This window comes from Maylandia zebra, linkage group LG14 (assembly GCF_041146795.1).
Source record: "Maylandia zebra isolate NMK-2024a linkage group LG14, Mzebra_GT3a, whole genome shotgun sequence".
Classification (NCBI taxonomy): Eukaryota; Metazoa; Chordata; class Actinopteri; order Cichliformes; family Cichlidae; genus Maylandia; species Maylandia zebra.
The window spans coordinates 29,735,167-29,748,489 of NC_135180.1; the positions used below are offsets into that span (position 1 = coordinate 29,735,167).

At 39.4% G+C, this 13,323-nt stretch overlaps 1 protein-coding gene across 3 annotated transcripts; it reads left to right on the plus strand.

Annotated features, from left to right (window-relative positions):
• The first annotated feature begins 1,189 nt into the window (after positions 1-1,189).
• On the plus strand, positions 1,190-12,015 carry apbb1 (amyloid beta (A4) precursor protein-binding, family B, member 1 (Fe65)). 3 transcript variants are annotated; one of them, XM_076873326.1, is made up of 15 exons: positions 1,190-1,385; positions 1,971-2,623; positions 3,161-3,366; positions 3,452-3,511; positions 4,405-4,484; positions 4,560-4,626; positions 4,881-5,027; positions 5,323-5,450; positions 7,688-7,802; positions 7,936-8,020; positions 8,105-8,185; positions 8,300-8,415; positions 9,160-9,336; positions 9,504-9,637; positions 10,241-12,015. In XM_076873326.1, exons 2-15 carry the CDS (start codon positions 1,993-1,995, stop codon positions 10,245-10,247), a joined length of 2,034 nt encoding a protein of 677 aa, XP_076729441.1. In that variant the 5' UTR covers positions 1,190-1,385; positions 1,971-1,992; the 3' UTR covers positions 10,248-12,015. The 3 variants fall into 3 exon arrangements, with proteins under 3 accessions (XP_076729441.1, XP_076729440.1, XP_023009246.2); XM_076873325.1 differs by having other exon boundaries at positions 1,976-2,623; positions 9,504-12,015; XM_023153478.3 differs by having other exon boundaries at positions 1,191-1,385; positions 9,504-12,015.
• Positions 12,016-13,323: the final 1,308 nt, after the last annotated feature.

Genomic DNA, 13,323 nt, shown 5'->3' on the forward strand with positions numbered 1-13,323 from the left:
TAAAGCAGCAGAAGATCGTATCTGGTGCCACTATTGTCAGCTAAGAACAAGCAACGGGGGGTTTGGGCTAACCAAAATTAGACAATAACAGTTCTGATGAGTCTTGATTTCTGTTGCAATATTCAAGCCAATTACTACCTGCCTGAGTCTTGTTACTGACCATGTTCATCCCTTTATCACCGCAGTGCATCTAGCAGGATAGAATGTCATGTCACAAACGCTCAAACTGGTTTCTTGAATGCAACAATGAGTTCTCAAAATGTCCTCCACAGTCACCAGATGTCAGTGGAAAAGAGCACCTTTTGAATGTGGTGGAAGGAGATTTGCATCATGGATGTGCAACTGACAAACCTGCAACAAGTGTGTGATGTCAGTGTGATGTCAGTATGGACCAAAATCACTGAGAAATGTTTTCAGTACTTTCTTCATTTAAGGGCAGTTTTTCTTCCAAACGTGTCCAGTGACATGTAGCAGTACATTATTAGTTTCAATGATATAAGTGGAGTTGAGGCACCGAAATACAATTGACTTTTTTTTTTTTTTAAATATATGTTTCAAGCTTTTACTACTGCTACTACTCAGCAAAGTATTTTATAGTGTTGCATTAGCACTTTTTTGGCCAAAGACGTTAGTATAGATAAAAGCTGGGCTTATTAAAAAGTGGTCTGCTAATATGAATATGAACATTTAACGCATTTGGGATCAACCCATATAATGCAGAGACAACAAAAATGTAAAAGGCCCCAAGAATCAACACACACAGATGCAACCCCCCCCCCCCCCCCAAAAAAAACCTCTTCTTTTTTTTGTATTTTTCCACCTTTTTGGAACCCTTCCGTCTCCTTGTGGTGCGATTTTGCAGCTCTTTATTGATTCTTTTATTGCGTCTAACATTGGTCATTTTTATTAATTTCAGGTGTTTTGTGATCACTTTTGCATCTCTCTGTGGTTTTTAAATTCAATTTGAGCCTGTTTTTGGCCAACTTTTGCTTCTTTTTGATGTCATCTTCATCTCCCTGTGATTATTTTGCATGCCTTCTTTTGTTATTTTACTCGTTATGGTTTCTTTCTTGGTTAGACCGGGAGCTGCTTACCCTGCGACCTGTATGCCCCCTCCCGCTCAGCGTCTAATCAATATTTGTGTGTGAAGTGTGAAGGACCGGTTTTCCTTCATTGGGTCTGCCTCCTGCTCTGTGCCTGAGTGGCAGCAGTGGGCTCTGGCCGTGACGTTAATCCGTGACGCAGGTTCGCCCTCCATCACTAGCCGAGCCCACAGACAGAAAACACCACCTAGAAACCGAGCGAGAGCCCTCACGATCTTTGGAAATATGTAGTTACGCTACACATTTTAGCGCATTTCGACGACAAAGGAGTTTGGTGAGCTGGTGAGTCAAAATTTTTAATAAAAACAGTGCTGCTGCAGTCACTTTGCTTCTGCAGTTTGGAAATGTTAGCTAGCCAACCGAGAAGCTAACATTAGCCTAGCAAAGATGTCGGTGATGGCGGACGGTGCCCGTTATTTCCAATTGCGGCGATGTTATCTAACAAGTAAAACCACGGTATTTACCTAGGTTTTATTAAACAATCATGTGAGTGAACCTAAATAATGACCCAGGTTTATACAGGCTCTTTACAGCGCCCGTTTATCTAAAAATGAAAAAGGTCGTGTTGGCAAATGGAAGGTGAAGCTGCTGAAGTGCGTTTTGTATTCGCCTGAAACCAAACAGTGAAAGTTGCCAGTAAAATGACCAACCCGGAATACACGAACAAGAAACGGACTTCATCCTTCATATTTTTAAACATTATTACTTCGCTGATTCAACATTTAACGGCCACTGTGAAATATTTGAATGTATTTGTATCAAGTGGTCGTTCTATATTTGAGAAACCTTGATGAGAATCTTTGCTAAAATCACTGCTAACTAGTATGCTAAAGGCAATGCTAATGTATTTTTTCCTCTCTCTGTCAGAGCAGCTACATGGACAGTTACCATGGGTGGTCATGATGATGAAGATATGACATATGTTGTGAATAAACAGAAGCAAGACGAAGAGCTAAAGAACAAACTGAATGACGGCAGCCACTGGTGCGACCAGGAGTCCACCGGCAACAATGCCAAGTGGGTCAAGGAAGGCCAAAACCAGCTGCGGAAAGTAGCGGAGAACCAGCAGGACCAAGACCACAACTGCAATATCAATCAGAATGGGAACAGGGAAGACTTCCCTCACCAGAACACCACTCAGGAAGATCAACAGGGTAACGAGGAGCAGACCAAGTCTCCCAAAATCCAAATGACCCCTGGTCTCAGTCAGGAGGAGTCAAAGAACATCCTTAATGAGCCGCTTCTCATTGACACCCTGGAATCCACAGAAGAGAAAGATAAAGAGAGAGAAGAGGATGACAAAGAGAAGGAAAGTAAATTGGAAGACGATGAAGAAACATCAGGTGACACCAGAGGAGAGAAACTGGCAGAAGAAGAGAGTAATGTGGAGTCTCAGAGAGTGGGGAGGAACGCTTGCCTGCTTTTTTCCAACATGAACGGGACACCAAGTGATGAAGAGTCCAGCTGGCCTGCTCTGTCTCAGGACAACACAGCTGACAGCTCTCCAAATGGCAACAGAGGTAAAAACTAAACAAAACATACAAGGTGTTTAGACAACTTTATGTTGTAGCTTGTGCAGATATTAAAAAATCTGAAGAATACACTCTGTTTATTAGCATCATACTGCAGCTAACAAGAAAAGCCAAAACGGTCAAAATAGAAGCAACACAGGATGATTTGGCTGCTAAACATATCAGTAAAAAAGAGACTCCTGGAAATAGTGAATTATCATCTCTTTATTTAAATTACAGATGCTATACTTTATTACTTAAATAACTCATTATTTTTAGTTATTATTAGTTTAAACCTTTCCTTTTTTTCCCCCCTTTTAAATACTGCAATATTAGGGGGGTGTTTTTTCTCAGGGGCAAAATTTAGAAAGCAGAACAGCTATTACATCTTCACCAATGCTTCCAAAGGCTGGTTGTGTTGACCAAATCAAAAAAAGTAAAATGTTTTTTTACTTTGTTAATTAGATAATTAATATGCATTTCCATGCATTTAGTTGAGATGAAGTTACCTATAGTAACCTTGGTCTCCTACTTCCCGCCCTTCAGAGTCTTTCTGGGATTCCAGCGCTTTTGAGACGGACACAGACCTGCCCTCGGGATGGATGAGGGTGCGAGATACATCGGGCACGTACTACTGGCACATTCCCACAGGCACCACTCAGTGGGAGCCTCCTTCACCCCTGGGTAAAGTTGGGGACTCCATGATGTCCTCCACGATGTCCCTGGAGACTACGCCCTGCGAGGAACCTGAGGTGAGGTCTAACCAGCATCCTAATTTGACAGAGGCACTGACAAGTAAAACTGTTGTTAACGGTAAGTCTTGTCACATTTTTCCAGGAATCTTGGGCCCAACTGTCCAGCACTGATGAAGGTGCTGGTGAAGGGGAACTGTGGAAGGTAAATCATGGCTAGAGTTTTATTCAACTCACCTCTTTGAAATGTCTTTTGAGTATATTTAGTAGGGTTGTGCGTAACGAGTCCTAGAAGATTAAATGTTGCTGTCATTGCTTAGTTAGAAAAATTTTTCAGTTTATCAATCTATAAGGTGGAAGGTAAGACAGATGTTCTACAGTACTTTGATCTAGAACAAGGATAGTTGTATGTAATACTCAAATAAATCAATGCTTAACTGCATTCGCTAGGTGGGATGCTTACATCCCTGAAGAATGAAAGCTGTTGGTTAGCACATTTAATGTTATTCAGAATCTGCTAACAAACCTAGGTAGTTCCTAGATTCAAGATAGTTTATTGTAATTTTGGATGGTATTTGCAGAAATACACAGGCTGAAATGTTGTTTCTCACCAGCCTCTACAGTGCAATAATCAATAAAAAAAATAACAACACAGTATCTAACAATCAAGCAGCAGGTTGCCAAGACACTTGGTAAACTCAGGTGTAAACAATCACATTAGGTAGCAGCAGGCCTCTCACAGAGAGGGTGTGCAGTGTTATGCCACACATTTCAGACATTTAAAATAAGATCTGACTATTAAAGAATATGATTCATGGATTAAAAACACCCTAAATACAAACAGACAGTTTTTTTTGATGGAGACTATTTACCCTAATTCATTAGAATGAATTAGAACTTGATTTTTTTTCCTGAACTTTAAGACTAGCTCACTAGTTAAAGTTTTTGCATTCTCCCATTTAAGACTAGTAAGTTAGTCACCAGGAACAACCCTAAGCCTTATAGTATTTTGGACAATATGACAGAATTTACATACCTTTCATGCATATGTGCTCTGTGATCAAATGGCTCCATCTGCACATAAATGTTTGTCTTTAGGAGGAGGGAGAAGTTGCATCTGATCAAAGTCTGAAGGAGTTTGAAGGAGCAACTTTACGCTATGCATCTATCAACCTGAAGTATGTGGTGTTAAAACTTTCTAATTAGTCAGTGTTAATTTTGGAGATGTTTAACTTTATTTTCTGTCATTGTAGTTATAATTGCTCCCAATCTGAGGATGAAGAGAAGCTTGCTCCACTCTGCACAGACTTAGAAACTAAGGTAAATCATCTGCTTAATTTTAGATTTTTTCAATATGTTCAGAGTAGTTGGGTCTCAGTTTTCATTTTAGAAATGCTGTCACAGAAAACTGGCATTGGAATGGGTCTCAGAGATGTAGGACATATGAAATGTGTAGGGGCGTTGATTATTTATCTATTTATTTACCTATCTACCAAAGATTAATAGTTTTCTGCACATGAAAGAGTTTTTTGTGTCCTAGTTTATACTAATATGCAGCACTTTTGTACTGTCAGTGTTTCGCAGTGCGCTCTCTGGGCTGGGTTGAGATGTCTGAGGACGACATGGCACCTGGCAAGAGTAGTGTCGCTGTCAACAACTGCATCAGGCAGCTCTCTTATCACAAACACAACCTTCATGACACCGCTGGGATCTGGGGAGAGGTAAGATGATTGTAATGACACACGCACACAGATATGTTCATGACATTTTATGTAATGTTCTTTTTAATAAGAATTTCTTTGAATGTGCAGGGCAGAAACATGTTTCATTTAGTGGTTGGTTCCAACCACAATTCGTCTTTGATGATTTGATTGAAAATGATTGATAATGCTCCATTTCCATTTCTAAAATAGTGTTTTGAATTCAAGAGAAATACTTAAAGTACCGTGGGTAACAACATTTTGTAGAAATGTGTGCTTAGTCTGACTTCTCAAACTGAAACGTGTGTTGTGACAGGGTAAAGACATGCTAATGGTCCTGGAGAATGACACCATGAAGTTGATCGACCCACTGGGCCAGACTTTGCTTCATGCTCAGCCGATTGGCAGCATCCGGGTCTGGGGTGTCGGCAGAGACAACGGCAGGTCAGTATCCACAGCACAAGGGCAAATTGAAAATGGCAGAACTATAAAATGTATTTAACTGCCTTCTTCAGTCAGTTTTGAAAACAAATGTAATGTCATTGGCTCTGCTGTTTTTTATGATACTTAAAAAATATAATTTTTAACTTTAAGCTCATATAATTTTTTTTTTTTTTTAATTGGACATGCATTTTTTTCTTCTTTCTATTAAAATGTAGCTCGCATTTGTAATTTGTTTGAGGTGCTCAGTGACAGCATGTTTCTAATGAGGCTATTTAAATCTCAAATTAAATATATCTCCAGGCTTTTTCCTAGGTTAAAATCTACCTTTGGAGGGCATGTAAACCTGATTGGATTTTTTTTAAAAAAAATTTTTAAAATTTTTTTTGCATTTCCCAATTTTTGAGTTACTTTGAATAGTGACAAGCACAATGTATTTTAAGCTTAAGTAAATTTAACTCCACTTTATAAATGGAGGGGGGCAGATCATATCTTGCATATCACAATCTTGATAACTATCCTGATGGATGCCAAAATGTTTAAATGGAGCGGAAATCCTACTCGGTTTAAGGTTAACTGAAGTTTGCTGTGATGAATTTTTGCATTGAGTGAAATTTAGTTTAGTTGAGTTCCTGAATATTCTTCATAACTTCTGACTGAATAAGCTGCTTTATTTTCCATATTTGAATGGTTTTTTTTTTTTTTGCTGTTTTTGTATTGGGTCCTTACTCAGTGACTTAAAATGATGTGCTGCAGTTCTGAGATCTGGCATGGTGGCTGTGTTAGTCTTTATTTTGCAGCATGCTGCTGCCCTCTGCTGGATTTTTAATAACATTGCCTCCTGTTGCTGATTTCTTAATAATTGTGTATTTCTTTCTTTTCTTTCATGCTGCATTTTCAATCATGAGCAGGGAAAGGTATCCATTAATGATTACTATTCTAAAAACTGTATATAATTCTTGTTGTGTGCCATTTTGTTGTTATTTTCGTGTGTGTCTGTCTAGAGCAGGGCGATGTGACCCAAAATATTTATCACGCTATACATTTGAAAATTTGCAATAACGATATAGGGGCGATCGTGGCTCAAGAGTTGGGAGTTCGCCTTGTAATCGGAAGGTTGCCCGTTCGAGCCCCGGCTTGGACAGTCTCGGTCGTTGTGTCCTTGGGCAAGACACTTCACCCGTTGCCTACTGGTGGTGGTCAGCGGGCCCGGTGGCGCCAGTGTCCGGCAGCCTCGCCTCTGTCAGTGCGCCCCAGGGTGGCTGTGGCTACAATGTAGCTTGCCATCACCAGTGTGTGAATGGGTGGATGACTGGATGTGTAAAGCGCTTTGGGGTCCTTAGGGACTAGTAAAACACTATACAAATACAGGCCATTTACCATATAACTGGTGATATAATTGACACTAGACAAAATACAATCAATGTATTTTCACTTAAACAGCAGCTGTTTTTTATGTGCATTAAAGTTATATAAAAATGTAACAGTGCTAATGCAAATTCCTTCCAGCAAGGAATTTGCATTTGGCTGAAATATCCTCAGCATAACCATGTATAATATCCACAAAACCTAAAAAGAGGTTATAAACACACAATACGGTAATATTATGTTGAAGCACAGTACGTATCACTCCGTGAGGCTCCTACCTACAATAGCCGTAATGCTTTGACAATCCATCAAGCGGTGCGGGTTCATAGCTTAGCAAAGTCGTACTAAAACATTTGACAGATTTGTGCCGTGTGCCGCATAAAATCGTTTCGAGCTCAGTAAACACAACCAGAATTCATACATAAGGCACACGGGATTATAAGGGGCACTGTAGATTTTCAGAAAAATCAAAGGATTGATTTTAAGTGTGCCGTATTTTCCAAAAAACACGGTAGCATGCTCTACCAAAAATAGTGCTTTGTGCTTTACAAACCAATTCTGGTTTATCTGTTTCATTCAGCGTTCCCTCTTTCGCCCTTCTCATTCTCTGCCGCCGGTATGCTTTTTCTGCCATGTGTGTATGAAAACAAAGGCACTGCGCATGCACGTTTTACCCATATTCTATCACGATATTTCATTTTCTTATCCTTGCCCAACATTATACCGGTATTACCGTGGCCGGCATGATATGGCCCAGCCCTATGTCTGTCTGTGTTTTATGTTCTCGTAAGCTTGTATTTTTAAAACCGTATTTTTAAAAACTGCAGATTTAATAAGCCACTCTGTATGTGTATATAATCTTTCTCCTGCAGGGATTTTGCTTATGTTGCACGAGACAACCTGACCCAAGTTCTGAAGTGTCACGTTTTCCGCTGCGACTCGCCCGCCAAGAACATTGCCACCAGCTTACATGAGATGTGTTCAAAGGTTAGCCCTTATTAGATTTGTCATTATGAATTCAAAGAGTCTCCGCTGATTTTGAGGTGTGTTTTTTTTTTTTTTTTTTTTTTTTTTTTTAAATTTAATTAAAATTCACAGTTTTTCCCTTATTTAACTTCAGATAATGATGGAGAGAAAGGCCTCCAAGCCAGGGGTGAGCAGGCTCAACTCTGACCCAGGCAAACCTGTGGTCATCCCTGTTGAAGGTAAAGCAAAGTTAGACACTTTGAATGTCCTAATTTCTGAAAGCATAGGAACAAGTTGCATAATGTTTCCTCACTTCTTAACAGAGTTTCCAGCTCCAAAAAATGAACTCTTCCAGCGCTTCCGTGTTTATTACCTGGGCAATCAGCCTGTGGCTAAACCCGTTGGTAAGAAAACGCCTTAAAGTGTGTAACTGCTGTGCTAAATACTTCTATTGTACTTTGTCATGCTGACCGTGTTTGTGATGTGCTGATCATATATTCTGTGTGTGTTCTTTTCAGGTATGGACATAGTCAATGAAACACTAGAGACAGCAATGAATGGCAGAGATAAAAATGACTGGACTCCTGTCTTTGTGAATGTTGCACCAGCCACCCTCACAATACTTTCACGACAGGTATTGGAAAACAGTCTGAACATGACAGAACAGTATGGGGAATTAAAGTCAGTGACTGATTGTCATCTTCACTGGTCCTTTTCTGAGTTGTCATCAGTATGTTTAAAATGTGCGATGAAGTCATCATCAGTGATAACCCTAAACCTAACTCTATTCTGTGGGAATAAGTCATTTTATTTACGTTTTACTTTAATTAAAAGTAATTTAATTAATTTGGGGGCATTAAGCTACACACACAAGAGATATTTGTAAGAACAGTCCTTTTTGCTTTTGTCCGCTTTTCTTTTCTTTTTTTCTTTTTAAAGTTTTGTGAGAAATAGCAGTGATTCTCATAGTCTGGACTCTGATATTTATCACTTGCAGTAACCATCCTAGAGGATAAACTTAAATGTTTTTCTTTTGGAATTGCTTTGAAAATCAAATGATTTTTCTATGACTAGGATTTTGCGATTTACTCTAAAATTACCATGAAATATTTAGATTGTAAGGAGAAACTGAACAGATGAAGCAAAGCCACATACCAAGTGTTACCAAGTGGTACTTTGTTTTCTGACCTATTTGTTTTCCTGAACTCATCTTGTATATTGCTGGTAGTTGAAAAGAACTTATAAGGTACTTGGTTTTCCTCGTGTGATGATCTAGAGTTGTGTCTGAGGGTTAGGGTGGACTGCAGAAGATTTCCACATTTTAACAAATTTTTTTGACTGGACAACCTTTGTATTTTTTATTTTTTTAAAACTCTAGGATGAGGAGGTGCTGTCAGAGTGCAGGGTGCGTTTCCTGTCTTTCATGGGTGTGGGGAAGGACGTCCACACCTTTGCGTTCATCATGGCGGAAGGTCCCCACGATTTCACCTGTCACATGTTTTGGTGTGAACCCAATGCGGCCAGTCTGAGTGAGGCCGTGCAGGCTGCCTGCATGGTGAGTCACATGAAACACTCACCATGAGTCAGCATGAGACTAAACTAAATAAGAGTTCCTGTTTGTCCTTAAGTGGGAAGATAATTTGCCACAGTTGTGGAATCCAGTGTTGAGTCTTGTCTTTGTCACCTTAGACATCCATGTTTGTGGTTTTGTTCTCTTTCAAGCTTCGCTACCAGAAATGTTTGGATGCACGTCCGCCCAGCCTCGCCTCCTGCCTGCCCACGCCTCCTGCCGACTCTGTGGCTCGCCGCGTCAAGAAAGGCATGCAGAGTCTGCTCGGCAGCTTCAAGAGCTACAGGTCAGGATCTCAGTCCCCGTGAGCTCGAGTGCAGATGATACACTGTCCTTTAAACACAGGACCCATCACAACAGCCCCCGTTTCACTCTCACTTGTCCTTCTCTTCATCCTTCTGCCTTACGACTTGTCTCGTCACTTAGTCTACAGTGTGCAGAGTAGTTTGTGGGGAAAATGTGTGTCTGAAAAGATTGCATTTATTTATATATTTTTTTCGGCTTTTACTTTATACAAGAATTTTAAACTCTCATCTCCAAACAGATGAGCCCCTGGCATCAAATGTTGTCTTTGCCGGGACTCCTCCTGTGAGTCTTTAATATTTTTGTGTTTTAACAGAAACAATGCCATGAATGTTGAATATGGATGTATTATATTTTAAATGCAATGCTAGATTTTGCTTGAAAAAGAGGTTGATAAATTCCCTCACACATATGCTCTCGTCCCCTCGTACCCCTCAGTGCAATTATCATCTCCGGCACGCCTCCTTTTCTACTGTTTTAAAGACCGTACTGTAAACCACTTGTGGTCGGTTGGTGTCAGATCCCCAAACTGATTTTCTAAAACATCACAGCATCTCTCTCTCTCTCTCTCTCTCTCTCACCTTAGGTTGTAACAAAAGAGTTTTAGATGTCTCGGTGATGTGCCACGTAGTCATGTACCCCGCTCCCCGACTCAAACAATGTATTTTCAGTCTTCCAAAGAACTCTACGGTCATCTGTCACATAGTGAGCAAACACTGATTTGAGTGGAGTGTGTTTCTCATTCATTCTGCATGAACATTTGCAAGTTCAGTGCTAGTGTGCAATAATCAGATGTTCCAGTGCGGTTGCCATGCGATTATTTGTTCACTTTATTTGAGAGAGTCTGAAAAGATTTTGAGTGAGGCTAATGGAACAACAGAGCCATGTTTAAAATCATTATATTATGATAGATATAATAGTAATAAAAACAATCTACAAACTCTGGGTTTTCTCAAAGACATTTACCACCAACAACTTCTGAATAGTACTGTAGAAACTCACCACAGGCTGCATGTTTTGATAGCTTAGAGTTTTTGCTGCTTGCAGCATTGTAGTGCTTAAGAGCCATCAGTGTATCCTGTAAATTCTTTCTGTGTTTCTGTATGGTAAAAGAGGAGGCTGGAGCTGATGTGTTGTTTCGTGTTACATAGGCATGTCACTCTAGGTAGTGTCAGTGTTTATCATAAGCTAGCAGTAGAAAGTTAGACTTCCTGTCAGGTTCTTCAACACTGAAAAGTTGAGAGCAAATTGATGTCTGTATTTAGTTTGTCACAGGGAAACCTAGAGATGATCTCTAAGTGGTTTACATTTTTATTCTTTTCCTATGCCAGACTTTAATGTGTGTGGGTACCTGGCCGCTCCAGTTAATGTATTTTTTTATCGTTTTCACACACTACAGTGTACACATTTAAGACGATTTTCACATTAGCTCGTTTAGATTTAGTTTTTATAAAGAACACACTACTAAGCCGAGTTGTATTTTATCTTTGTGTCTGTCAGTGAACAATACTGTATGTAGCACAATAGTAAGTCATCTAATGTTAAAGATGCAGTTTGTGAGATGTTTTGGACACTAGGGGGCGTCTGTTTGACCATGTTGTATAAAAAATAGTTTCACATCAAATGCATCGCCACGAGTAAATGACAACACATAATAATGTAAAAGGAATCCAGAGTTAAAATTGTGTCTGAAACATCTTTAATTCATTAATATATAAAAGATAAATATATTTTATGGAACATTAAACCCCCTTAAATGCATTGGTGCAAAATAATGCACATCTTTTCTCTAAGATAAAGCCATTTTTAAAAAATGATTTAAGCTAACGACTGACGTTATTAGTTTTCTGACTTAGTCTCTTAAATAACACTTTGATATAGTTAAAAGCTAAAATCAGAGGACCAGCACTATGGAAAGTGTTTAATCTATATTTAAAAGATAAAACCAAATGTTGGTGCTTCAGACAAGTGTGACAGTGTCGTTTTAAACAAGTTTTTTAACATCTGTTCATTTGTCTCCATCCAGTTGTGGAAGCAAAGCTCCACGCTGGCCTCTCCATTCGTTCAAACTCACAACACTAAAACTCTTACCAACTGCTTCTTTTATGTGCGTAAAAAATATAACACTACTGAAACTTAGACTACATTGACTCATATTACTGCCTTGTCACTCATGTGTCACTTGGAATTATTGTGCTTTTTCTCCTTCAACGATTGCTGTGTCCAGTCAATGGCAACACTAAAGCCAGATGAGTTAAAGAACATTAGCAGATTAATTTATTTCTGTTCATGTAAATTAGGTGTATAAAATGTATGTATATAAAAGTCACTGCACAATAAATGTGAACATATCATAACTGATTATCTTGTGGTCTTTTAATGTCATTTTTCTGGTTGTGTGAATCCAAGTGTCTCTGGGGAAATTGGTTTCCAAAGGGCAGGATTAGATCCTATAGCCTGAAAATGTCTCCTTGTGGTTGTAGAAGCGTTGGATGGTTTTCTTTCTCTATCAATGCCTTTATCTGCTATTGTTAGCTGGTCCATTAAAATGGAAAGAACCAAGTGCAAGCTGGGTGGCCCTTTTTTGAATATATTGCAAAGCTGCTGACACTAGTGTTACCATATGTATTGACAAAGCAGTCACACAGTGTATTAGCAGATAAGATACAAAACACTAGACACCACCTCCCTCCACCAGTCACCTGTTCAGTTGATATCAGCACTGCTGCCCCCACCTGGTGAGTTCAAAAGGATGGGTTGGGCTGGGTATTGTTTCTCTAAAAGATATCTTTGGAGATCAAAGGTGCGCATAAAGTGGAACCTCAGCAGCAACCGCAGCCTGGTAATAATAGGCTCTGCTATCTCCACACAAATATCTGGACTGCTCCGCCAGCGGGATCCTGCAGCAGTTTGGACGGATCAAGGCCCAGGCTGTAATCATTTCCTTTTGAAGAGCTAGACGGGGACTCTGTGCTATGTGACTGATTGACTGCTGTTTGTGGAGATTAAGCATATCAAAGTTTACAGGCATCCTCTGTCCTATTGCATCAGGTGTTAAACGTGTCTGTAAAAACACAAACGATGGCTGCTTTTATGGTCAGTGTGCATGCGGACTAGAACCATCTTTCTAAACTCGTCTGGCTTTATAAAGGTAATAGTTTTATACTGAATTTGTTAAATAAAATTTAACCACAGGTAGCCTGGACAGTAGAACCATCTGCCTAGTACTTGGGAACACTTTGTAATGGTGCGACCTCTGGGGGTAATGTTGTCTAGCACCAGAATGTTGGTAACAGATCTTTTGGTTTGGGTTTTGATGAAGTCTTAAATTTTGATTGGCTCCAGTTTACAAAGGTCAACTTGAAACAAAATGTGCAAATGTATGGTCGCATCCCAAGGGGGGAAACAAAGACAGTTACCAGACAGCAGCAGTGGAATTACAGTTTATATTACATTGTGCTAGAAATAGAAATACTCAAGTCTACATAGACTTTTGCTTCAGACCATAAAAAATAAATAAATTTAAGCTTCTGTTTAAGCTGGTCAGGAAATGGTGCTCAAGTAATGTATTTAATTGAATTAGTTAAGTTTAATTAGTCAATTAAGGTTCTTTGTGTGATCAATGCTAAATCTTTGAACAGTGTAGTTTTGCATATGTGTATTATTATT